The 24,880-nt window shown below is 42.9% G+C and overlaps 1 protein-coding gene across 2 annotated transcripts in view; it reads right to left on the bottom strand.

Moving 5' to 3' along the window:
* The window catches only part of Rcd-1 (Required for cell differentiation 1), a 32,784-nt gene extending 8,008 nt beyond the window's left edge, over positions 1-24,776 (bottom strand). The window contains exons 1-6 of one of the 2 annotated variants that reach the window (XM_075681483.1): positions 24,592-24,776; positions 24,456-24,482; positions 24,192-24,310; positions 19,282-19,402; positions 16,925-17,012; positions 12,602-12,708 (exon numbers count right to left, since the gene is read on the bottom strand). In XM_075681483.1, coding sequence (XP_075537598.1) covers positions 12,602-12,708; positions 16,925-17,012; positions 19,282-19,402; positions 24,192-24,310; positions 24,456-24,482; positions 24,592-24,603 — 474 coding nt within the window. In that variant the 5' untranslated portion in view covers positions 24,604-24,776. The remainder of the gene's footprint in view (positions 1-12,601; positions 12,709-16,924; positions 17,013-19,281; positions 19,403-24,191; positions 24,311-24,455; positions 24,483-24,591) is intronic. The other variant, XM_075681484.1, reaches the window with a different exon arrangement.
* Between the last annotated feature and the right edge of the window lie 104 nt (positions 24,777-24,880).

The following is a 24,880-nucleotide window of genomic DNA, read 5'->3' as shown; positions in this document are numbered from 1 at the left end:
TGAGCGCATGCCGAGAGCGCCAAACTGCAAAACTTTGGCTCACGAATCACCGCGGGGCTTTTGTGAAAAGCAGAAACTATTTTTGTCAAGGGAAGAGAGAGTTTAATGGAAGCTGAAGATGGAGAGCTCTGCCACATGCAGGGCCTGCTGTTTCAGATGGAACAGAGTTGAGGCAAAGCGCTGCACAATGGTGCAGCTACAAACACAGCTGCAAGAGTCCAGCTTTGAACACTCCATGTTGGAGCCACAGACTGCCAGTCCTTGCTGGAGACATGAACCATCTCTTGCCGCTATGTAAACTTAAATGCTGCCTTCTAGTGTTTTGCTGCCGTTACATTTTTATTGCCATTTTTGAAAGGACAAAAGTGGCGAGAAAGACATTACTGAAACTTCACTCAAGTTTCTTCAAGACTCACTCAATTAAAGCATTTGGACTCTCCTACTATGCCTTATCATTCTACCTTTTCTTCTTTTTTTATCCACCAGGTAACACTCTAGCTATTTCCGAGTGCAGTGCACTACAATGCTGGACACTTGCAAGCATCCGGTGCATCAGGCAACACTATAGAAAAGCAAAACAGTTTCCTAAAAGCTTTTTCTTCAACTAAAGTTCACAATTAACGTCATGACACATGCAACAGCAGGGCTTTCGATTACACCAAACAATTCAAGTGACCATGAAACTAATTAAATGTGCTTTTGTTTCTTTTATTTATTTATTTTTTTCCCATGAAACTCGAACTGGAGAACTCTCATGCTCTCAAACCTTGACTGTTCTACACAGAGGAATAAGCACAAGGTAGGTGCGAATTGCCTTTCAAAGACATGCATGAAACTGACCACTTTTATTCCTTTAAGAAGTGAAGAAAAGAAAAAGAAACATAGCTACAATAGATACAATGGCACAAAAAAAAACAATGTTTCTTTAAGTTAACACAGAAGTAGAGGTTGATGTTTCAAATGCGATACGAGCTGGCAGTCTGTGTTCCGAATACCGGGTGCTCAGAACGGGCACCTGTCAGGTGCGTGGTAGCACTGTTGCACATGAACAGCATTAGCCTGTACAGCACAGCTAGTGGATTGGGCACCTCGTCTCCCTTATACAAGAGCCTGTACTGTTGGAAGCCGCTCTCTTCATCGTCGGTGGTCAAGTCGTAGCCAGTCAACTGCAAAGTACCTGGCACTTCAGTTGCAGTCGCTGCAAGCCAGTTTATGTTTTCACATGCTCTACACACCACTAGACACTGTGTTCATACCTGCAGTTGACAAAAAAAAAACGCATCTGGAGAAAAAAGTTAACAAACACGCCAAACCCAATATAGCTTTATGGGTTCTGGAAGTACGAGTCTTTGCATCATCTATTCACCCTGCAGTACGAAACTTAAGGACTTGTGTCTAGAGGAGTTACAGAAGCATCACTCTCCCTGCCCCTGTGGCCCTCATCCACTGCCTTGCTTTGCAGCCTATGTCAGTAAGACTTACAACATGAAGCCCTATCACTTCCCCATAACAGAAGCAGGCAAACTTATCAACCGCATGCGTACTTTCTACTGCAGAAACACCGTGTCTGGTAGGGATATTTTTATTTGCTCCACCATAATCCAACACTTCACGTATTTAGAAGTGAAAGTTGCAGAAAATACAGCGCGGTATTTCTTTAGTAAAATTTGCTTCAGTTTATAACAGGTGCAAAAATGTTTCACTTGTAATGCCCACTTTTCTACAAACATCTCGTGAGAAGTAATGCGATAAGTGCTCTGCATGCAGGGTAAGCCCAATGGCAACTGTACATCTTTATTTGTCAATTTTTCGTGTTATCCGACATATTTAACAAGAAGTATGTGGATTGATCACATAAAAAAGATAGTTATCTTTCTCTTTTCTTCTTCAAATAAACCAAGCGCACCAAAAGTTCATAATTATTATACTCGCAGTATATTTCATACATTGCAGGTAACGCTGCAGTAGCTATGCAGCTGGTGCGGCCATCTCACTCCCCATGTTTTGCAAATCAGTTCTTGATCTGCAACGTTTGCTACAAAATAACCACTTAAAATACTACAATTGCAACTTCTGGATGTCACTTTACGTCATATTACATATTAGTGCAGTTGCACGTAAATAAGGCGAGGGGGGAGTTTCAGTCTCTCTGAAACAGAAAAGAAATATTACAAAAATCCATGTCAGGAACCTGAATATAATGCAAGACCTGTTCCGAGGCTGAAAATATCAAAAGAAGCTCGTTATATTGATGCAAATATGGTACTTCTGCATTTTCGCACATCCAGTAGGCAACTCGCAATATATGTCTTGGTCACAAGTGCAAGTGATGCACTGTGGCAGACAGTCCAGAAATGCCACCCTGCTGGTTTGGTGTTGGATAGGTTCAGACCTTCACACCTTACAAGTACGTCATATTTTGCGACGTAGAAATAAGAGACTTAATTTGACGAAGAATTACGTGGCATGCACCTATTTTCTTTTTTTAATATGCAACACTCAATTTTACGTTTAGTTTTTTTGGTTGCAGATGCATGTAGCAACATGAGGTCTAGTCCTCATAGTGTTGCTTGCTATGTATGAAAGAGTATAGGGCTCAGCATTTTGTAGTACAACAAACAAGAACTTCACAATATTCTTGCACGAATTTGGTTTTAGGCGAAAATGGTAAATGAAAGCAAGTTTACTCCATGCAAGAAGTTCCACGAGGTCAAGTTCATGCCTGTGCCTGCAGCCCAAGCACTTTCTACATAACTTTTTTTTTATTTGCGCACGTTTCACCTGTTGCTGCGACGCAAATATGTAGTGGGGAGGGAAGGGGATACGCAGAGGCGCATCGGGGCAGCCATGACGTGGATCCTTGTCTGTGTTGCAGCCTCTGTGGGCATCAGCAAACTGGGCAAGTTTGCTGATGGCAATCCAGAATCTTATCTACCTCGCCACTTCTTTCTATATTATTCTTTGGAGCTTTGTACCTGCAGCATAATGTTACAAATCATGACCCATTTTATTTGTGCTCGAATATCAAGTTCACTCTAATTCCTGCATACTCACATCACCATATGACATTGCGTCCTTGCTAAGCTGCTGCTCAAAATCTTTGCCATTCTGAGCGTTGAATGTAACGACTAGTTCGACGATGAAATGTGCTGTACGACTACAGATCCTCTTCAACAAAACTGGTGAACCATATATTCAGAAACAAATATCAGGCAACCTCAAAGTAAATATAATCCACCGAAATTGAAGCCAGTGGATGTTTATGTAATTAATTATATTCGTGGAGAAAAAAGTGAATTTTCAGGCGGAAATAAACACTAAGATGTATACATACCCACAAATGCAGAACCATAATTATAACGTATGCACCAAGCCTTGAAAAGTTGCACTACAGCCAACCATTATATGTATACAGCAAAGGAGCAACCCTCTTTTCCTATTTTATTCTGAACAAAAGAGGCTACAAGCTCACAAAAGGCTACTCCACAGGATATGAAAAACTATGGCCATGTTGACACCGCTCACTGAAGTAATCACCATAATCTGGAAGAGTTTACAAGTCAGTTTCATGAATCGCTGACATATTGTGTTGCATTGGGGCCGACACCTTCCCAAGAGCATGTCCATCTTCCACAAGTCTTGGCACGAATTCCACATTTAATTCAATATTGCCTCCATTTCAAAGACATCCAAGAGGGAACCCTTAAAAAATGCCACACTGCAGCTTCAAACGAGTAAAATGAGTGTGCTGTTAAGCAGTTGTGTAATTTCTTTAGTTCTTTTGGGCTTATTTATCACTTGTCTGAGCACCATAAAGATATGGTGGTGTGCTCCAGTGTGATGACTGCAAGCACTTGCCGTCATAACACTGGAGTAATGAGGAGCGCTGAGAGCATTTGTGCTTGCCCCAAGGCAAGCATGTTATGCTATCTCTTGCTTCAACATTTCAACTACACTGCATCTCCAAAACTCAGCAGATCTTGTGACAACCAACAATAGGTGTGCACTGGAGCTGCCAGCTTCCTAAGCTCAACCCACATGCGCTTGTTTATCTCCAAAATTGACAGCACAGAAAGACGGCATGCATCAAGGTATGTCAGCTGGCTGTTGTCCTAGCACCCGCAGGTGAACATTGACCGAAAACACAATACAGTAAAACCTTGTTAAACTGTACCCGCTTAAACAGTAGTTTCGTTTTAAAAGTAGTAAATTCAAATCCCCAACTCAGTGGCCATTGAATATAATGTGTTTTGTATCCGCATAAACCGTACCAGCTTGTTCTGTATGCATTGGTTAAAACGTAGCATTTCCACTTTTCGTCGCGCAAACACGGCGGTGCGTCGTCTCCATCGAGCGGCCTGGCAGAACAACAAGCCTCAGAGATCGGAACAACGGCCGCCAAGCGGCCTGCACGTTTGCGCGTGAAGCCACATCAACATCATTTCGGCGCCATGCCAGAGAGATGCCAGAGAGCATTGTGGCGTCATGCAAGCGAGGATTCGCGTCATGCCGAAGCTCGGATAAAAAAACAGAGACGCTCAGCATATAAGAAAAATTAGACATGATCTGTGCTATCGAACGTGACACGGAGAAGTCGGCGCTGGCACGCGACAGGGATCTGCTGTTCACTACGGTGTGTGGCATTTGGAATGCGAAGAAGTTGCTCGGTAGCGCTGCTGCGACCGCAAAGAGATGTCGGCTACAAGGTTCGACTTTTCGCCATCGTTGCCTCTGTTGTTGCTGAAGTGTCGACTAGCGACAGTGATGAGGACAGCACGGAAAGTGACAGCACGGGCGATTTAGGCCCGACAGTGACAGAAGCTGCGCTTTACGTCAGCCTCATGAATGCAATCGTCGTGACAAGAATAGCACCCAGTAATGAAAAAGGCACCCCGGGACTTCTACAGCACTACTGCACGCGTGCACGGAGAATACATAACGCCAACGAGGAATCTGCCATGCCAGTGTTTGCCGAGAAGAGGGGGCTGGCTGAAAAGCTGGCACGCAGCTTCAGTAAGTTTGAGGCCGCTGTCGTCGTGCTAGGCCGCCGTGGCATCAAACGAAAATAGCCCTTTTGTCACGCGAAGTGAATAAATACTGCACGTTTTTTTCCCCTTTCATCACACTCTCTCCGAGTTCCGTTTTCGACAGGTAAGTTGGTGATCTCATGCTAATTCGGTTAAACAGTACGACCGTTTAGTACATACTTTTCCCAAGCTCCGGCCAACTACGGTTTAATGAGGTTTCACTGTACACTGGCCAAGCCAAGGTTGCTGGCCAAGCGGGCTGTGCATGCCCAGTGTGCACTGGCAGCCCACACTCACTGCCAATGTCTATGCACTTTCTTTTCAGGTTGTGGTCTATGACCTTGAGTGCATTAAGCTTTTTCTTGAGAGACAAAGACTCATGCTTCATCGAAGCCATCCTCGCAGCTGTCAAACAGCCCAATGCAAATGATGCAAGTGCAATTAATTAGTGAGCAGTTCGTGTGCCCGTGCAAACTTTGGCTGAGCACGATACACGAGGGTAGCACACAGCTTATCCAGCCAATGCAACCTATTGAATGCATGCAGTACACTTCTAACGCCACTATGCCTATCTGTCAAGCAGATAAACCAATGTGCTTATCGCAATAGGTTTGGCGGCAATATCTGTGAATATGGCAGACTTGTATGTAATGAGTTACATGTAACTGATTACTTATGCAGTTAAACCTGGATGTAACAAATCTCTATGCAACGAATTCCTGGATTTAACGAAGCTTTTGAATTCCCCAACGCTGCCCCCATTGAAGCCCATGTATTTTCGACCTCGATTTAACGAACGTGTTGCAACGGTTAACTTTGATGTAACGAACTCGCAAAATTGATCAGTCATTAGTTTGCACTTTTAAGGAAAATTCGGCGGCCGAAGAAATTCACTAGATTAGTGAATATTAATACTGTAAGGAGCCAGCAGCTACGTGAACGCCTGAGATCGCCGGGACCGAGCAAAGTTAGCAATGATGATGATGATTGTGGTGGCTAGTGTCGCTCCATGCCTAACATAGCAGCCTTTTCAAGCTTTGCTTGTCTATCGTGACACCAGGAGGCATTTGTAGCGACAGTTGATTTATTTTGTAGAATCTTTTTTTTTGTTATGAATTTGAGGACAAGCATTCTTATTTTGTGATTTTGTCATTTTTTTCAATGGCTTAGACACACTTCTCTGTAAGAATTCACTTTAAAAGCAATGCTGATGGCCGATTCTTTCATTGCCAGGGTGGGGGAAGGGAGAGGGACGATGACAAACGAAGACGCGTTGCATTGACCATTTTGCGTGCTGTCCTGTGCCTGCACGTGCGCGTGTGTCAACTGTGCTCTGGTGCTGGTTCGTCCGACTTGTTTTGGAAGTGCTAGGCCTGCCTGTCAGCATGTAGTCGTGCGTCTCCACTTGTAACTGCGTTGTCAGTTGGTCGTGACGAGTTCTACTGCCAGAAAACGAAAAGTTCTGTCTTTTGAAGAAAAACTCGCAATTTTATATGCAGTCTCCATGGGCGAGAAGAAGAAGGACATGGCTGCCCGTTTCAGCATTCCAGCAAGCACCCTATCAACGATTTTGAGTGCGGAACACAGCATCAGAAACGCAGTGGAGTCGGGAACAAACTCGAAGAAAAAAAGACTGAAGCTGTCCCCATACACTGAGGTGGACAAGGCAGTGTTCACATGGTTCTTGGACACGTGAGCCAGAAACGTGCCCATAAGTGGTGCGATCTTACAACAGAAGGCAAAGGATTTTGTGTGTATCTTGGGCCACGACGATCTCAAGGCAAGCAACGGGTGGCTGCAGGGATTCAAGAGCCGGCACAGTGTCGTTGGAAGAGTAATCAGCGGTGAATCTGCCTCCGCAGACAGCGATGCTGCTGCTTCGTGGGAGGCTGACAAGCTGCCTGGAATTCTGAATCGCTTCGAGGCGGCTGAGATCTACAATGCTGACAAGACAGGTCTATTTTATCAAATGCTTCTGGGCCACACACTAGCGTTAAAAGGCGATGACTGCCACGGCGAAAAGCAGAGCAAGCTCCGCATAACGATTATGCTGTGCACCAACCTCGACGGCACAGACAAGCGAGTCTCGCTAGTTGTCGGCAAAAGTGGCTGTTCCAGGTGTTTTAAGGGAACGAAGTGTATGCTTGTGCAGTATGTGGCGAATCCCAAACCGTGGATGACTTAGCCAATATTTTCTGAGTGGTCAAACGAATTTAACCAGGACGTCAAGCGGCAAGGCCATCAAGTTTGCCTACTGCTGGACAATTGCTCTGCGCACCACGTCGAAGGCCTGCAGCTGTCGAACATCGAACTGCATTACTTCCCGGCCAACTGCAAGTCCCTAATATGACCTATGAACAAAGGGGTCATTAACAGTTTTAAATGCTGTTACCGACACCGACCAATCATGAAGATAGTTCTTGACATCCGTCTGGAATGGGAGATGAAGACTGACATTTATCAAACAGTCGAGGTGCTTGCTGCCTCTTGGCAAGAGGTCAGGGCAGAAGTTATCACAAATTGCATTTTAAAGGCCGGAATAGCCTAAAACGCACAGGCTGGTCGTGACGAGGAGGAAAACCTTTCTATTCCGTCCAATGTGGCCGAAGCATGGAACGAACTACGCACTGACAGTGGTGCACCCAACGAGATTGAACCGAGCGACTTTTTGTTTGCCGACAACGCTGCTGTGGCTACAGAAGAAATGACTGATGCAGCAGTAGCTGAAAGCGTGCAAAATCCCGATGGCAGTGATGATGGTGCCTGCGAGGCTGGTCCGTGTGACGTGCCTACTGCAAAGGAGGTAATGAATGCAATGGGCATTTTGCACCATTTCATCGGCTTGTGCGACGATGAAGGAGCTTCACGCGGTTCAGCTTCCTTGGAGCGGCGTGTTGTGCCTTCACTTGTGCAGAAGAAGCAAGCGGAAATTACGCAGTTTTCCGCTGTAAAATAAATGCTTGAAGAGAGAGTTCACCTTCACGGATATCTTGAGCCATTTGGTTTCGTTTCTGCATCATTCGTACGAGCCTTCACGCGAAACCTGCACGTCATGAAAACCTGCATGTAACGAAAAATTGCGAGCTTTTGTAAACTTTGTTATATCCAGGTTTAACTGTAATATTTTAGCAAATTACTTTGAAATGTTTGTAATTCAATTACTTTATGTAACCAATTATTGTATTGACTTGTATAATGATCGCACCCCTGAATTTTGTCGTCAAAATTAGATTTTTTTCTTTCTCGTGTAATGATCGCACCCTGGACTTGCTGCAGCGGTATGTCGTGTGCCACACTTGCCATGATCACACTTACCATCTGTCGAATGCTGTCGAATGCTAAGCAAACGACTCTTCAAGACATACCAAGCAGTCTGCACGCACCAAACATTCTTAAGCAGATGCCCCATTTCATTCCTTTCGTCACTTTCCACACTTCCATGAAAAAAGAAAAGCTACCACCAAACTTGTCTTGGCTTTATTATTTGTAGGCTTGTAATGATTGTGATCATCAACAACAACAACAACAAAAAAAGGAGCCTTTCAATTCGTCTTGTCTGCACTCATGAGCATGCAACAAATCACGAGCGGCAACGATAGCAGCCGCGTCTGCACCGATACGTTAGAAGTGTACCCTATTCATACGCTGACGCTTGTAACACGGCTAAGATATTCGCCAACCCTTAGCGGAAACGTGCTGTATTAGGGTAGTAGTGAAGACAAATGCTGCAGTTCTCGCAGCATGCCCGCCACATGTTTCTATGTCACTAGCAGCTAAGCACGCCCATCTCTAGTTCTTTCCCCTCAAAGTGGACATGGCTAAGTTATTACCACAGAATTGCCTATATTAACTATATTATTCCTTACCGATACGGAAGAAATTGTTTCAATGCACATAATGTACTCACGAGAGGTAAAAAAAATCGTGTTCAGCGTGTTCAGCTTGCTCCGCCAGCTGCCATTTTTGTTTCGGCGTCCCGCATACAGTAGCATCTGTTCGTTTGTTGACATGTCACTCCGCAGCAAATGCGGCATGAAAAAAAATATTTTTTTTTCTTCTCGTGGAAAATTTAACCAGAGTAATGATTGCACCCCTGATTTTGCGTCAATATTTTTGACAAGGCAGTACGATCATTATGCGAGTAAATACGGTATATGTAACCAGTTAGTACTTTATTGACGAGAGAAGGTGCAACAGGCTACACAGCTTTGAGAAACTGAATTTGATGGGAACTACAGAAAGCACGAGATCTTGCCATGCCTTGCTGATGCGCATGTTCTTGTGAACGCGTATCTTAGCACTCCACCAGCTATTGGCTAATTGAACCGGTGCTGGCAGCGTGACGCAACGGAACAAAAACAAAAAACGAAAAGAAAAAATATTTTGGACTGGAACAAAAACATAACAAAAACGTCATTATTTGTGTCAGAGTGAAACCGCAATATTTTTTTGTGGTTTTCGGTTCAAGGGGAAAGTCGGCAATCCGAAACAACAGGAGTCAGGCAACGTCAGCATTAGTACACACTTCAACATTAGCGCGTTATCTCGGGTAGGGATAGTGCAAGTGATGGCCAGTCGAGCATTTCACTTATCTAAGCCTGCTGCTCAGTGCACTAGCAGGTTGGCACTGTAGCAAAACCCAGGGCTTATGCGCTGAAGAGCTTATTTATTTTTATTTTTTTTCCTAGGGGTACAATGCTTTGTTGATAATGTTTTATTGTTCGTTTAAGTCCGTTTTATCAGAACAGCAGTCTCGAATTTCGGCGAGTACACTCGGGCATGCTGCTTCCGAGACCATGCTCAGTGCCTTAATTCAAGGCACTGAGCATCTGAGGATTCACAATTCATCTATTGAGAAATATAAATACTAGTGTGTGTTCTTAGCGCTACTTTGGTTTGAAAATTTTTGGATGCAAACTAAAACTTATGAACCGTTACAGACTGTCTTTCTTTTCTCCCCCCCTCCTCCCTCCCTCCAAAGCATAACCGTAACAAAACTTGTTTCAGTGGAACGAAACTAAAAGTGGAATGAAAACCATTTCGTTCCAACACCCTGCTTGCTGGTACGTCTAGATAGCAACAGCCAGTTAGGACGTTAAGGACAAGAAATCGCATACGGACAACTTTTTGAGCTTTTCATTGACCCAACTTAGAGTGCCTTCTCAAAGTCTGACAACAATGATGTGCTGTGCTCCATAAAGAACCCAGATGCTTCGTAACGACAATCTGGAGCATAAGAGGTCTGTACATTACAACACTGTCCTAACCCCCAGTGCACACACTGAGCAAGTTTTCAGTGTTGCTGCTGATGTCTTCACAACAAAGACAAGGCAAGATGACCAACAAGACTTTTGAAAAGTGATTGTTAGTGAAAGTAACAATGTGCGAAGGGCTGCACAGGACGCACACAAAGTGCCAGGCCAGCTCATTCTATTTACTGTACTTGTGCAATGTTCAAAAGGTTTGTAGGAAAGTAACTTAGAAGTAAACAATTACTTTTTGAATGAATTGTACGGGGTCACTTATTTTCTGCAAGCTCTGGAATGGTGCATGCATGACCGACAAGATTTGCTGGCACTGGAATAGGAAACCGAGTGCACACTGGTGTTTTCGCATGACACGAGCAGGCAAGTACTGCAGGGAAGTTGCGGCAGTCATAACTATTGTTCTCAATTACGCGTGCCTCGTACCTTGCCTTGTTTACATTGGATGTAGAGGCTGGAAAACGTATTTGTAGGATTGCAGTTCGGTGATGTAATGAACATTGGTGCCAAAAGATAGTGTTCACTGAGAATGTATCAACCAGTAAAAAGGAAGCTTAAGTGTGTAGGGTCGTCTTGTGTGTTCTCAATTGCAAACATTGGCGCCGGGAAATTGTACCAAATAGATTTTTATCAACGAGGTCCTACTGCACTGCATCAAGGTATGACCTCGATGACATCAAGGTATGAGCAAGAGTCAGACCATGGCCAGAAGGATGTAGCATCTGTAGTGAATCACACTGCACTTCTTTACAAGGATGCTTTACACTTTTGGAGACACTCATAAATGTAATCAAATTTCGTTCAAGGAAATGGAGACAAACAGAGCCGAGCATTGTGGTGAAAAGGGCCGTGGCCAGTTGAGAAATGATTAAAAAGAAAAATGTAATGTGTCTAGCTTGGCTATTCTGACAACTGAGTTAGAGATTCACTGATGCCACCGACATACTTTATGGACATTGGTACCCTCACTATCCTGCCACTGTAACACAGTTGTGCGCCTGACATATCCGCTCCTATTTTACCTTACAACAGGAGTATGCGTTAGGATGCCCTTGGCATCAGGGTTGCCAGATTTGGCTACTCTTTTAGGCTGTTGGTGGGAAAAAATTTGCCTTGGCTACTGGGCTACCTTATTGCCTACTTTTGAAATAGCTGGGCTATTGTGAAAATTGAATAGAAATACGTGTAGCTCATATTATGCAGGAACTTCAGTAAATATTTAGGCCACCATACGACCACAGCACTTCAAATCTTTTCAAGCTGGTCCATCATCATCGTCAATCCAATGCGAGTGCTTTCATTTCACGCAATCGATTTCGCAGCAGCGACATTGCAGCATGTGCCATCTTCACATAGACATTCCACGTCAAGCCTACCGCACATTGTTGCGCCACAGATTGTAGAACCTAACTGGTAGCACATCAAACAATTCATGGGGAAGGATGCTTGCTTCGGGCAGTTATTCCGCAACCAATGGTTAGGAACAGAATGACCTAGTCTCGATTCTAAGGATAAAGTTCGGACGACTGAGGAGCTTGAACAGCTCCAGCTTTGATATCCCTCCAGAAATGATTTCCGAAACAAACTCAAAACATCTACACCTGAACTGCAGCTGAGATTCTGATTGTGTGATAATTTTCTAGTGTGTCGTTAATATTCTAGTCATATAACATGATAATCAAAATGCTGTTAGGTTTAGTCATCTACATAAGTTCCATAATGTTCTTTGTATGTTCCATATTTACTAAAAGCAGCTTTAAGCATTGGCTGGGACAATGTCTTTACAGTAACACAATAAAAGCAAATGCAACGTTTTTTTCCATAATGTGGCTACCTTTTTTGGCTACTTTGAGATTTCTTGGTTATTTTTCACATTTCGGACCTGGCAACCCTGCTTGTTACGCTAAGCACCACCAACAAATTTGGCAGCATATCTCACATTGCTCGTGTCATCGTGAACAGATGAAAGTGACAATGATGCATACTTTTGCTTCTGGCTTAGTTTCAGTGTGCTTTGGTTTCAGGTGGACATTAGCACTACTTTATCATGGCTTGTGCAACATCATCGCCACATTTTTTGATGCATGGCCAAATGCTTTAATATCTGGGGCCACTAGATTCCACCAAGCAATGCATAACGAGATTGGAGCATTCACTGGGACTGGATGAGGAGTGCAACCTATCCAATGGTATTCTTAAATAGCAAGAGTTGCAATAACAACCTTTTATTGTATTAACCACCTCAAAGGATGAATTCTCAAATGGCAATCCTGCACTTTCTTTTGCTCACTTACTTTAATGGGGGCTTACCTTGACTAAAGCGCCAATCACACCTAGGCTTGTCAGACGTAAATATTCAAATGGCCTCGTCTTGCTGACAGTGTGGAGGAAAGGGTACAGGAACAATGGGATGTTTGCTGCAAGAAGAAACAATTTCCATCACAACATGCTAAAAAAACCCAGAAACTGCACTCTCAAGTTCAAATATATACAGCCAACAATTATTTTCATGACTCCAGCTTTCTAATGTGACATTGTACGCACATTTTGCACGCAATTCCACACTTTTACATTAGAACAGTCATAGCATTCATACTGGTAATGATGGAAGATTTAAAAATGTGCTAATTCTTTCCAACTGTAGATTTAATTGCTGCTTCACATAGTTAATTATTTTCGATTAAGATTTAGCAGGTGCCATGTTCTGTAACATAGAATGGGCATTTCAGAGCTAAGTGGAACAGCATGCTTATGTGCAACTTCCTTGATGAAAAAAAAAGGGGGGGGGGTCGCAGATGGCAGTTCACAGCTTTTCAATGGGGCTGCGCGAAATTGTAAATTCAATCGAATCGCATGTTCAGTCAATCGCACTGTATCTAGGTCGTCTTTGCTCAAGGAGCTGATCATGTTCAAAATCATTCAATTCATCAATGAAGTAAGCTTTCCTATTTTGTGACAAAGCCAATGTGGCTAGCTGTAGCTGCCAGGAGTGCTATTTTTTTAAGAGCTCAGCACACACTAACTTTCTCCCCATAATAATCTTCTTTCTGTTTATATTACCCCATGCAATGTGTGCTGCTACCTGCCAGAATTATGGGGAAACACTTGGAAGAAATCAGCTCATCCAAGGCGTTGCATGAAATCAAAAGTACTGACGTGTTGGCAGATTTCTTTATAGAAAGCATTTGTGCAAATCCAGATTGTCTATGGCACAGAAGAGGTTGAACCACAGAGTTTCTCACTATATGACCTAGAGGGAAATCTGGCGCTTCTGCGCCGTGGTATGCATGGGAATGCCGGTATATTGCGACTTTGGATTGGCATCGTTCTCGGAGAGCCAGGCAAGAGCCGTTCCATCTGTCACAATGATCCCTTTTCTAATAAAAACAGCACGTAAAAAAGCTGTTTTAGCTTTATCATTACACAAAAAACAGTGTTTTGTTGAACTATGAAAAACTTGTTATTGCACGCACAATTATATGATACGTAAAAAAGTACCAGCGGGCCGCTAAAGTTGGAGGACAGACGACAAGATTCGCGCTCGCTTTGAAACAGTTTGTCGTCTGTTCTTGCTTTTTCTTCACTTGGTCATGCATTGTAGGTGAGTAAAGATGTAATATGCATGAATGGAAACATTTTATGAAGATATTACTTTAAGAATGCCTTATTTGTGCAGCCATATCCACAGTTTTAGACTAAGCATCTTACAACACCAGCCAACACAAGCCTCACAGACACATATATCATCATTCCCATGATGGCACGGCGCCCCTTAAGAAAACTCCCATAGACGGTGGCGCCAGATTTCCCTCTAGGTGTTGTAGTGAGAAACTATGGGTTGAACATACCAGCTTATGAACTACTAGAGGAACTGGCAAACAAAGCACTCATCTTTTAGGTCACTGTACCCACATGAGGCACCTCTTTAACAATTAAAGGCTCAGTGAATGCCCGTCATGCACCGACAAAATTTCCCTATCAGGTGAAAGAAGGCCCCAACAAGATACAACACATGATGGACTCGTCTTTGTTGCTTTGTTACAAAGAAGAAAAAATTGTTGCCAAGCAAGTTTTCAACAACCATCCAGATGGCCAACATTCAAGACATCGTGGTGATATTGCATGTTAGTATATATGCTAGAGCTTTCTGACCACTTCCATTGGTGTACCGTATAAACCAGAATGTAGGTTGACTTTTTTTTTTTTCAATATTGAAGTCCCCCATCATGTTTACACCAGTCTTTGGCATTTTTTCAATCGTCATCTTACCACTATGGGACAGCAAAGAAAAGGGATGCATTTCACTTCTCGTTGTTTTCACTGCAAACACGTAAACTTTGAAAACTTTATGCAAGCATGGTTTACTAGTGTACCTTAAAAGGTCACTACTGCCTCAGGGAGCAAGTGGATCGCTCCTCCAATTTAGTGTTGAATTCGAAAACAATGCGATAAAGTATACAGAAGTGAACTAGAGTATGACAGCACTGCCCAGTTTTACGTTCCGAAAACGAAGTGAAACGGTGCAACAGGTGGCTTTCCTCCAAGAACTTCATTCTCCAGATGCTACGCTGTTTGTGCAGAACATGAAAGCACCGTAGTGTAACAGCAGACTTCCATTAATCCAGCCTGTACTCATGCATTCTTATGATCCTAAACTTTCATTATTTCAATCCTAAAATTGGCCTCATTCGAGCCTGGCTGGTCAGCATGCATGCATCTGACCCGAACGCTGACTAATGGCATCGGCGTCCGTCTTGGTCACACGTCATTTCCCGCAAAAAACACCATTTTTCGGACTGCTCTAGGATGACGGTAGCTCATAATTATTACAATAGTTACAGTAGTACTTGAAACCTTAAACTTGAACTTTATTCTAATACACACTTCATTTTCAAAGAAAATTCATCCGGAAATTGCTTGGGCATGCAATCCAATATGAAACCAAAGCCACCTTTGCAACGACCCACTGTGAGAGCCAGTCTATCAGCATCGTTATTGCCATCACAAGATGGCGACAAAAGTTCACGTATATCATGGCAACTATGATGTGCTGCTTTCAGTTTGATTACGAAAGCTAATTCAAATTCCACTCAAATTCAGTTATCTTGCATATTAAGGTAGCAGCAACAAGCCACATCACGCGTTCTTGGCATTCTGGAGAATTGCACGAGTAGGGGAATGAATTAGTGTTGTGGTTAGTTAGTCTAGGCATGGTTGTAGTGATTGTAGTGGAATCATTAGATAAATGCAGAATATCAAATGCGCCATGGATCTTGCAGAGAATGAGACGTTTTTAACAGTGATTGATAAAGTGCTAGTCCAAGAGTGATGATGATGGACCCTAAATTAATAAATTTTCCATTCTGTGAAGGTAAAGTTCAGTGGTTTTGTCTCTTTTCTATTGCCCCCGTTGGAGGCATCCCAAGTTTTTTCATATTAAAAAAATTTAGTGCATGTTCTTTTTATACTTGGTTTAGGAGCTCTAATGTAATTTATATGTTGCTTTTTCTTATATGTTGCTTTTCTACTTTGAACCCATGAAAAGTGGGTGTGCAGTCGATTTGCAGACATGTTTGAATTGACACAAGCGTACTGTCAAACAAATAAGCGGTATATGTCAATGTTGCTGTCCATCTCTTTTTCGACATGCCAGACAGTTCGACCACTTTCCTTGCTCCTGTCAGGGCCAAATTAACCGAAGTTAACCGTACTTCTTTGCGAGCATCGTGCACAAGTTCTCTCGGTGACGACAAATTGGATCGATCACAAGAAGGTTGCATTAGCCCACAAGTGCTTCACTTCATGAAGCGGGAAGTTTTCTCTTCACTGGAGGCACTGCACCTGTATAAGCAGGCGCACTTTTAGTGCTTCGTAATCAGACAGCAGTGGAATGACTACTCATTGTGACAAATAGGCACCATGAGAGACAGGCCTTGCGAACCACTGCAGTCCGCATACACGGTGCAAGAAACCCAAAGCTACTATTGACAGGAGACAAATCACATTAAGGACTAGGTGTGCGAGAGCCGGCTACAGTGATCTGTAACCAGAGCCAGCTACAGTGATCACAATGCCTGGCACTTTGGCTGCTCAATGCTTATTGCTCACTGCCCAGCAACAGCATGGTGAATTTGAGAAGCGTTGCATCACAAATGCATTTACCATCCCCCATGATAATGTGCTGCGGTACATGAAAAGTAACAAGCAGCTGTCCTTGGACGAGAAATCTGACAGTTCAAACAAGTTGCACCTGCTGTTTTTCTCTGACAGCGAGTAAGCAAACTGAACAAATAAGATGTGTTTTGCAGTTAACTCATTTGCAAAATATTTTTCAGTCATTTCTTTACCTCAGGAGAAAGGCAAAGCTTCATAATTATGTTCAACATACAAAATTTAAAATGGTCCTGTTCAATATTATTAAGTTTTGTTTTGTATTAGGTAGCTCTTTCCTGGACCAGCGAAACAGCATACTGGCGGAACAAAATTTTGCATCAAGAACTACATTTTGTCAGGCTGAGTAATGTCAGCAAATTCTAACATACTACTGCCATCTGCAGCAAGAGCTGACAGCATTTAATCAGTACCTAAATTACAGGAAGTCCACCCACAAGCACCAGCCTACACATTCCTTACCTGCAAGGAAGTAGGTGCGAGTATCTGGGTGTGAAGCCACACATTGCAACAGTGCCAGTGCATTGCAAACCCTATTGGATTGGTGTGCCTGCACGAAAGCATGAGAGAGTGCCAGTGGGAGTAAGCCTTACAATGGAGATTTCCATTATGCAGCTTGAACCGACAACAACAAGAAAACATTAAAACTGAAAAGCTAGAGCTGTGCAATTGATTGATCAAATAATGCATCAATCGGCACAAATTATTTACCAAAAGTAAGTAGTTGTGCTCAAGTGAGCGAAATAAGACAAGCGTCTTTACGCTTGATTTTTTTCTTTTTTTTTTCCTTTTTACCATGTTTGAAGGCAGTGCCTATGGGTCATTATTAAGGACAGAGGCTGCCTATGTGCGGTGCACTTCCAGCCCGTAAAGGGGGGAAAATCCCAAGGCCATGCGAGCAACTTCCCCAGCGTAGCCAAGGAACACACAATGCAGCTGGTCTGACCTAATAAGCAAAAGGAACCTTCCACTACTAGAGATTTTGAAGCTTCCTTACCCCTGCAGTTATAAGTCCGAAGGAGCTTCACATGTACACTTCGGCAATGTGTTAGTGGCAGGCGATTGTCCATTCAAATATAGCAAAACCTCGCTGATACTTCGTGGCTGGGGAATGTGGATCAGGTACGCATTAAGCTGGATCGCAAAAAAAAAAAAAAAATTCGATTTTCCTTGCCACTGTGGCGGCCTTGCAGCGATGACGGCATCCTCAAACTAAGCAAGGCCGCAAGCCAGTTTGTCCATCGGGCCCCAGTTCTCTGCGAATGCCCTTAGAACGGTCAACGCAATGTCCCAAGGCTGCCGTTGTTGACGACATGGAATTGCCAGAAGCAACGGGAGCATGAAATACATCATAGCCATCATGTTTTAACAGCACTATCGGTGGCCAGCAATCCACGAAATCTCCATAAACCACAATTTCACTCTCCAAGGTCTATATACGGAACATTTGGTGGAGTCCGCGCTTGTACACGTGTACAAATTAGGTAAATACTATGCACTAACCATTTGGCATGCGTTAAGTGACTATGGCTTAAGAGGTCAGCCAATACATAAGTTCAATGGTGGCAGGGTGGGGGATTCATTACGACTATATGTAAACCAGAATTACTTAAGTGGGTATGTGTTAAGGCTTGGCCGTAGAAGGCTTATATCTTTTCTACGAAGTTTACGTGCACAAATTACCCAGTTTTGCTTATTTGTGTAGCTCACATATGTAAATCCCCATACTCTATTATTAATCACTTAAAGGTTTCCAATTAATCAGGTTGAAATTCTTAGTCGACGCCCTAACCGATGAAAAACAGTGGTGTTCACACACTTTCCACACCCAAGCATTTTCTGCAACTAGACAAGACTGAGCACCATCGTTATTTACAAGTTAAGATGCAAAAACAACAGTGACAATGTGAGAACAGAGGAGCATGTGACAATTTCAGTGCAAGGGTCATGCTAGAAGAACTGCAATGTGCCTCAGTTTGCCTATGTTGCACATATTTCCACATCCCGACTTCTAAATTAATGGTGACTCAACCGATTCACACTAAGTTGCTTCTCACCTTCGCCATACGATATTACGTGCACTGCCACTGGCTGTGCTCTCATGGCGCTGGACGCAAAGGAATGTAACAAGCCCCACTTCTGTAATGCTGTTGCATAGTCAGCCACTAGAATGTACAGCTTTCATAAAACATTGCATCCAGGCTCAAGTTCCATCTTAATCGATTTCACACACTTCAGCAACCTTGGAAATGAAAATTTGCATTGTAGCTTGTGCATGTCTCAAATTCTGCGAACTATTTATCTAATAAATGATACATATTTACACTGTTATGTGTGCACTGCTCTCTCCAATGTCACTTGCACAAGATGACCAATAAATAAAGAGCAGATAAAATTTAAAATATGAACTAAATATATGGATGAAGAAAAGAGAATTGCGATTTATATTTGAGGAGAATACCATTGCGGTTTGTTACATGCTTATCAGGATTTGTTAACACTGTAATTTGATACATTTGATGAAGTCGCTGTGACAACCATCAAACATGCCTCAGGTTTTTATGCTCCCCAACAAAGTTTGTTGCCGACATGGAACCTGGGAGATCACTGCTAGACGCCTATGTAAAATGCAAAAACAACTTCTGCACTGAGATCACTGGAAACGACTGCGTACACATTTGATAATGACGGACAAGCAAGCATCCTGCTTAAACCATGGGCAGAAAAAAGAAAAGCATAACCTGGGGAGAGCCAGCTTATTCCACATTACTCCCCAATTCTTCCCTCCGCAATGAATTAATCAAGGAACAGCTACTCACAGTGAGTGTTGGAGGGTTAATGGCGGGGTAGATGTTGATTATTTCCTGCAGAAGAGCTGCAATGGTGCCAAATGAGTTCCACAGCATCGGAGCCAGGTCGGGTACAACCTCGCGCTTCTTGCTGCAAGTACATTAAATCGCCCGTTAACCTGTGTGGTTGTTGAGCATAGGAAATTCCGCATGCAATACCGAAGAGTCACAACTTGCCACAAGACTTAAGTAAAATGTTGGAGAAGAGTCTCGAGGACGAATGGGTCAACTTAAGTAAGCAATAGCAGTGTTAAGAAAACAGTGCACAGAAAATGCAACAACAGTTGTGCCATTTAAAGGGGCCCTGAAACACTTTTTATGGAAGTCAAAAGATGCATCTGAAGTTAGACTATTTCAGAAATACATTGCAGTAAAAAGTACTTCCTTGCATTCAGCAGAAGTAGAGTTAATAGCTATCAAAAAGACTGATCCCCTTCGTGGTGCTCCTGCTCCTTCTTCAATGCCTTGCAATGCGAAGGCTACGGCACAGCGGGGCATGCCTATAATGCAGTTCACATTTTATTTTGGATCTTCATGTAGACACTACTACTACCGATTTTTGTGCCTACATGACCCATGAAGACTACTTGGAGCATGTGGTAGTCTTCAGAGAGTGGGCATGTCACAACGTCCCGTGATGGCCGCGGAATCTTCCCTACACAGACAGATGCAGCTACATGAGCGCAATGTTTTTATGTGCACGAAAGGACTGGAGCGTGCACTCATGCTCATGTGCTCCAGTCTGGCCATGCTGACCAATCTGACCAGCTTTGACCTGCACCAGCTTGACCGAATAATAGTAGCCACATCCAAACTCTGCATTTTCAAGCAACATCAGCTCAGTATGAATTGAAGTTTACCCAGGTGTCTAGCCAGGAGGCCGGGAATGAGCGTGGGCTAGCTAGTATACGTGTGGTCCAACCTTAAGTCTTGCATGGTGCACGGCTAGCCGAGTGCTGAAGACAAACTGAAATTGGCTAGACACAATGGCTACAGCACCGATAAGCAGTGTGGCCGAAGTTTAATCCCTATGCAGGCGGCCGTGGCCGAGCGTGAGCAAACAATAGTCGGCTTCTTCCGGAAGCAATTCTTATCGAAATTCAAAACCCAGATTTTCACTCACTTAGCCTGGTTAGTAAACTGTGTCAATAAGCATACACAGTACCAGTAAGAACTGCACTGATCCAAACACCCTTCTTCATTGATGTCAGCTATCAGTCAATAGCAGCCGTCTATGAGAATCCTGCATATAAACGACATATGCAAGATGCCAACAGCTTCAAAACGCACGAGGAGGGAGGCCTTAGTTGAAAAGGTTGTCTGAGAAAAACTGGACTCCATGTTCCACTTGCGAGCTGCATGTGCCATGCACAACTGCAAAATTTGGCAGAGATTTTCGCAGCAGCGTATGCTATCCGTAGACTTATTTCACCAAGCCCCAGGGGTCGTTCAGGACCCCTTTAGCAGTCTGTGCACAGTACCATCATCTAGGCATCATCAGCAGCATTTCGTCCCTGTTTAAAGCAGAACACTGCCCATCATAACAGAAGATGTTAAGCAGGTCATATGAACAGAGCAGAAGATATTACGATAAAACTACAAAGTTGCGCACAACACACGCATAAGTGTTGTTGCATGCACACGGCTATTTCTTATGTAATGTAACCATGACCAGAAAACATAATTTTAACATAGACATAGTGCAGCTCAAGCCTAAAGGTACCACAAAGTAGAATTAGAAAGTAGAATTAAGTGGCTTAGCCACCTATAGTCCCATTGCAGCTGAACAGCAAAGCTTTCAGCAAAAAAAATTCAACTTTCATTTTTGATTATTTCGAACTAATAAAATCGAATCAATAAAAAATGGTTTATTACACATTAATCTCTTGCTCTTTCCTCCTTTTAAGTCAGTAGTCTTCCACAATTAAAAATGTGTTGTTATAACGTCAGTTACGTACCAACACATCCAAATTTGTTTTATCATTCAATCACTTGAGACAAAAGTGACATGTTAAAGTGAAGGCCCACTACAATAGTTGCATGTGACAACACACAGCCAAAGAATGATGTCAATCTTATAGTGAACTGGGCAATTTGGGCGATGCTGTATTCCCTGAAGCACTCATTTTCCAAGTGCCTGCATTATGTAGAACGCCATTGGACAATTTATTCACAAATGCTAAAAGTAATAAAATGTTCTTTTCCTATTCATCATGTCAAAGGCAGCACTCAAATTAGTCACACATTACAAGCCGCCAGTTGAGGAAACATTACCGTAGTCAGCTGCCACAGGTGCACTTCTGTTTTGTAAATCGGAATAAATCGCCACTAAAACGTGTCCTCGGAGCAATATGCAATGCTATAACCACCAAACTGGAGTTAAACCCAAGACCAGATAGAATTAGCAAGTTCAGGCATGGCATCACAGTTTTGTGTGCCCTCTACTGAAATGGTTGCTTCACACTAGAACCTGCGCTCTATAAAACCAAAGAGAGAGTCCAAGGTTGGAATGGAGCACACATGGCAGGCAGTATGTACATGGGACACGCCACATAGCAATAAAACAGGCTCTCAGCTGATGCGTTTGTCTTGTTTACTGAAAGCCTTGCAGCACCACACTTCAATCATAGAGCACATTCCATTACAACATAGGCTGCCGTTTTTTATTAGGGCTCCGACAACAAATTTTTTAGCTTGAATTATGCATTGTATGTTAAACTGTACACAACCCACATCAAGCTGGCAAAATTTGAGTGCATTCAATGTAGCAGAAAATTTGTGTCTGAATTTTTTTACATCATGGTTGAGTACTGGCAACACTAACTGGTGATGAAATTAGTTGCACTTTCAGCTATGGCTCCCTCAGAGTAACATAAGCCAATCTGAAAGTTAGTCATGCTTTTATACATCGCAAACAATTGCAAGAACTGGAAATATGTCACTGTCGCCATGAGTTTTTCTTTTTTTTTTTTTGCATTTGCGCCTTGGCAGGCAGCCCGAGACAGTTTCAGCAAGTGTTCCCTAGTTTGTGCTCCTTTTACTGCACATGTGACAGATCCGAGGGCACAAATCAACCACAACTCCCTCGCTGCGCCATTGGGTATGGAGCAAGCCATCCGATGTGGTTGTGTACTGTTTCAGAACAGGCAACAGAGCGGTGACCTCACACAAGACATGCCGAAACGGCAGTCACCGTCGGTGGTAGGAAACCACAGAGCACTTTCAAAATTTGAAGTAAATTGTAGCCAAGAACCCAGGGTTTTTTTTCTTCCCCCACACACATATTGGGTTCTTCACTCTTAGTTACAATAATAAACTGAGCATAGTAGAGGATCATAGTAGAGGATCGTGTCACAGCCCCTTAAATACACTCAACTTTCATAGTCAAGTGCGTTACATACACACACACACACACACACACACACACACACACACGCACACACACGCAATTACTCATGTGGTTAGCTTGTTCAAGCAACATCCATGTGATGCAGCCTGCAACACAGAGTGAGATTGTACTCTACTCGCGCAAGTGAGAGAACAAGCCTGCCGCTTTAGGTTTTAAAAAAAATACAGTAGATTTACATACATAGTTTACATACATACATAGTTTACATAGTTACATACATAGTTTTACAAATAGATAAAGCAAGTTTTAAGAATATTAAAATCTTTCAGATATGCCGCTGTATATGATGTAATGAGTTAATTATTTCTGTGTCAAGACTATTATCTCGCAATTCCTCAAAATTTTTATTTTGGTTCGGAATATGCTTGGATAAATTGGTGAAAAAATTCATTCAGCATGACCGAAAGTGAATATGATATTTTCTACCACATAAAAACAGGTGTCAATCATAAAGACAGTTCAGAGGAAATTGGAAAGCTAGATAATGAGTTTAGTCAATACGTGTCTGCCTTTTCAGCATCAATAGTGGACTCTGTGGCTATATTCTCATCCTAGCAGCTTTCAGAAGCCTTTAAATGACCAAGAAAACTAAATTCCACAGCTATTCTCTGCAATACATCCCTTTACATTTACGGTCCAGCAACAGAATGCAGCATTCCTGCAAGCAAGGGTTGGCATTGATACTCTTCACTGACATTACCTCGACATCCTGAAAGGGTATCCAATACATACTGTTTTGCATATAAGCACACACAGGCTTTCAATGGATGTAAACCAGAAAAAGGATGAAGTTTCTAGCTCTACGATGAAGCCACAAAACTGTGATCCACAGATATGCATCTAAAAGTGTGCAGTGTGCCCTGAAATTACACAAAAGAAATTTCGCTTTTTCGCGACACTGAGCACTTTGCTCGAAACATATAGAGCAGGAATACTGCTACGAGCATGCTACATCACGGCCCAAAACGCTTCGTAACTAGAAGATACAATAAATCTAACAATACGAGGTGCTTTGTCGCATAAATCATTACGCACCTAATGTTCTTACACTCAAATAAACTTCGAAAACGAAACAAAAAAATATCAGTACCTGTTAACCCCGCTAATAAAGTGTAATAAGTAGGGTCAGCAATATTGCGAGCGAGTTACTTTCGCATGTCGTGCGCACATTTATGCGGCATCCGTGATGTACGACCCGAAAACACACTAAATCTTGTCAGCTTTAAGAGCGCTTAGAATTAGTACAGTACATTCAACCGATGCGGCACAGGATTCACCGCGCATGAGCTCTTGCGGGCCAGAGTACAAAACGCGAGCGATAACGGGCACTTCGATTGCATAATTATACAGCCAGCTTCTATCCCTGCAGTTTTCATAAGCGCGCGCATCAATACTTTTTCATGAAAATGAGTTGCGTTGCTCGAATGCACTTGTAAACAACGAGTCCCCAAAATCAGGCAGCATCACTAACCTCAATTCCAGAAGCGCGTTTTCGCGCGTCTCCGGATTGGAGAGTTCAATTATCCACTGGAATATCTTCTCCTTGTCCACGGACTGCATGACAGAATGCTGCGACACGTTCATCAGGACCTGCGAGAGAGCATCGAAACAGAAAAACATCGAACGCACGTATATGAGTAGGGTGAGCTGCGAAAATCACGCCAGTCACGACGCTAAGCCGCGTATTACTTTAATAACGCCGTTAACTATTAGGAAAGTACTTCTCGATACTAACGAGTCGGTTCAATTGATCCCTGCAGGCCTGAAAAGCAAACAACAACAATATATCTGGTTCCATTGACTGACAGCCCGCAACCGAAGAACGGGAATGCGGCTCTGTTACCGCGGCATCTCTAGCAATTACGACTTACCGTAGGGTTCATAACACTTCCGTTAACACAGCAAACGGACAAATGTAAAGCAGGTAAATTTGTTAACGCTTCTTCGAGCGAACTGAGTGGTCGATCTGTGCCTGCAAACCCCTTCAACCGTCCTTTTTTATTCACTAGGCGTATTTGGCTTTCGTCTAGTCTAGTCACGAACCCATTGTAAATGTTTGCCGGTCAACTGTGCGTGACAAGCTTGTATTAAAATTACACAAACGAACGCATATATATATGTGTATATATAAGCGCAATCGTGCAATATAATATAATTTTA

The sequence above is a fragment of the Dermacentor variabilis genome, chromosome 2, assembly GCF_050947875.1.
Source record: "Dermacentor variabilis isolate Ectoservices chromosome 2, ASM5094787v1, whole genome shotgun sequence".
Classification (NCBI taxonomy): Eukaryota; Metazoa; Arthropoda; class Arachnida; order Ixodida; family Ixodidae; genus Dermacentor; species Dermacentor variabilis.
Note: the sequence above shows the minus strand (reverse complement) of the source record. Positions and strands in the feature narration are given on the sequence as shown.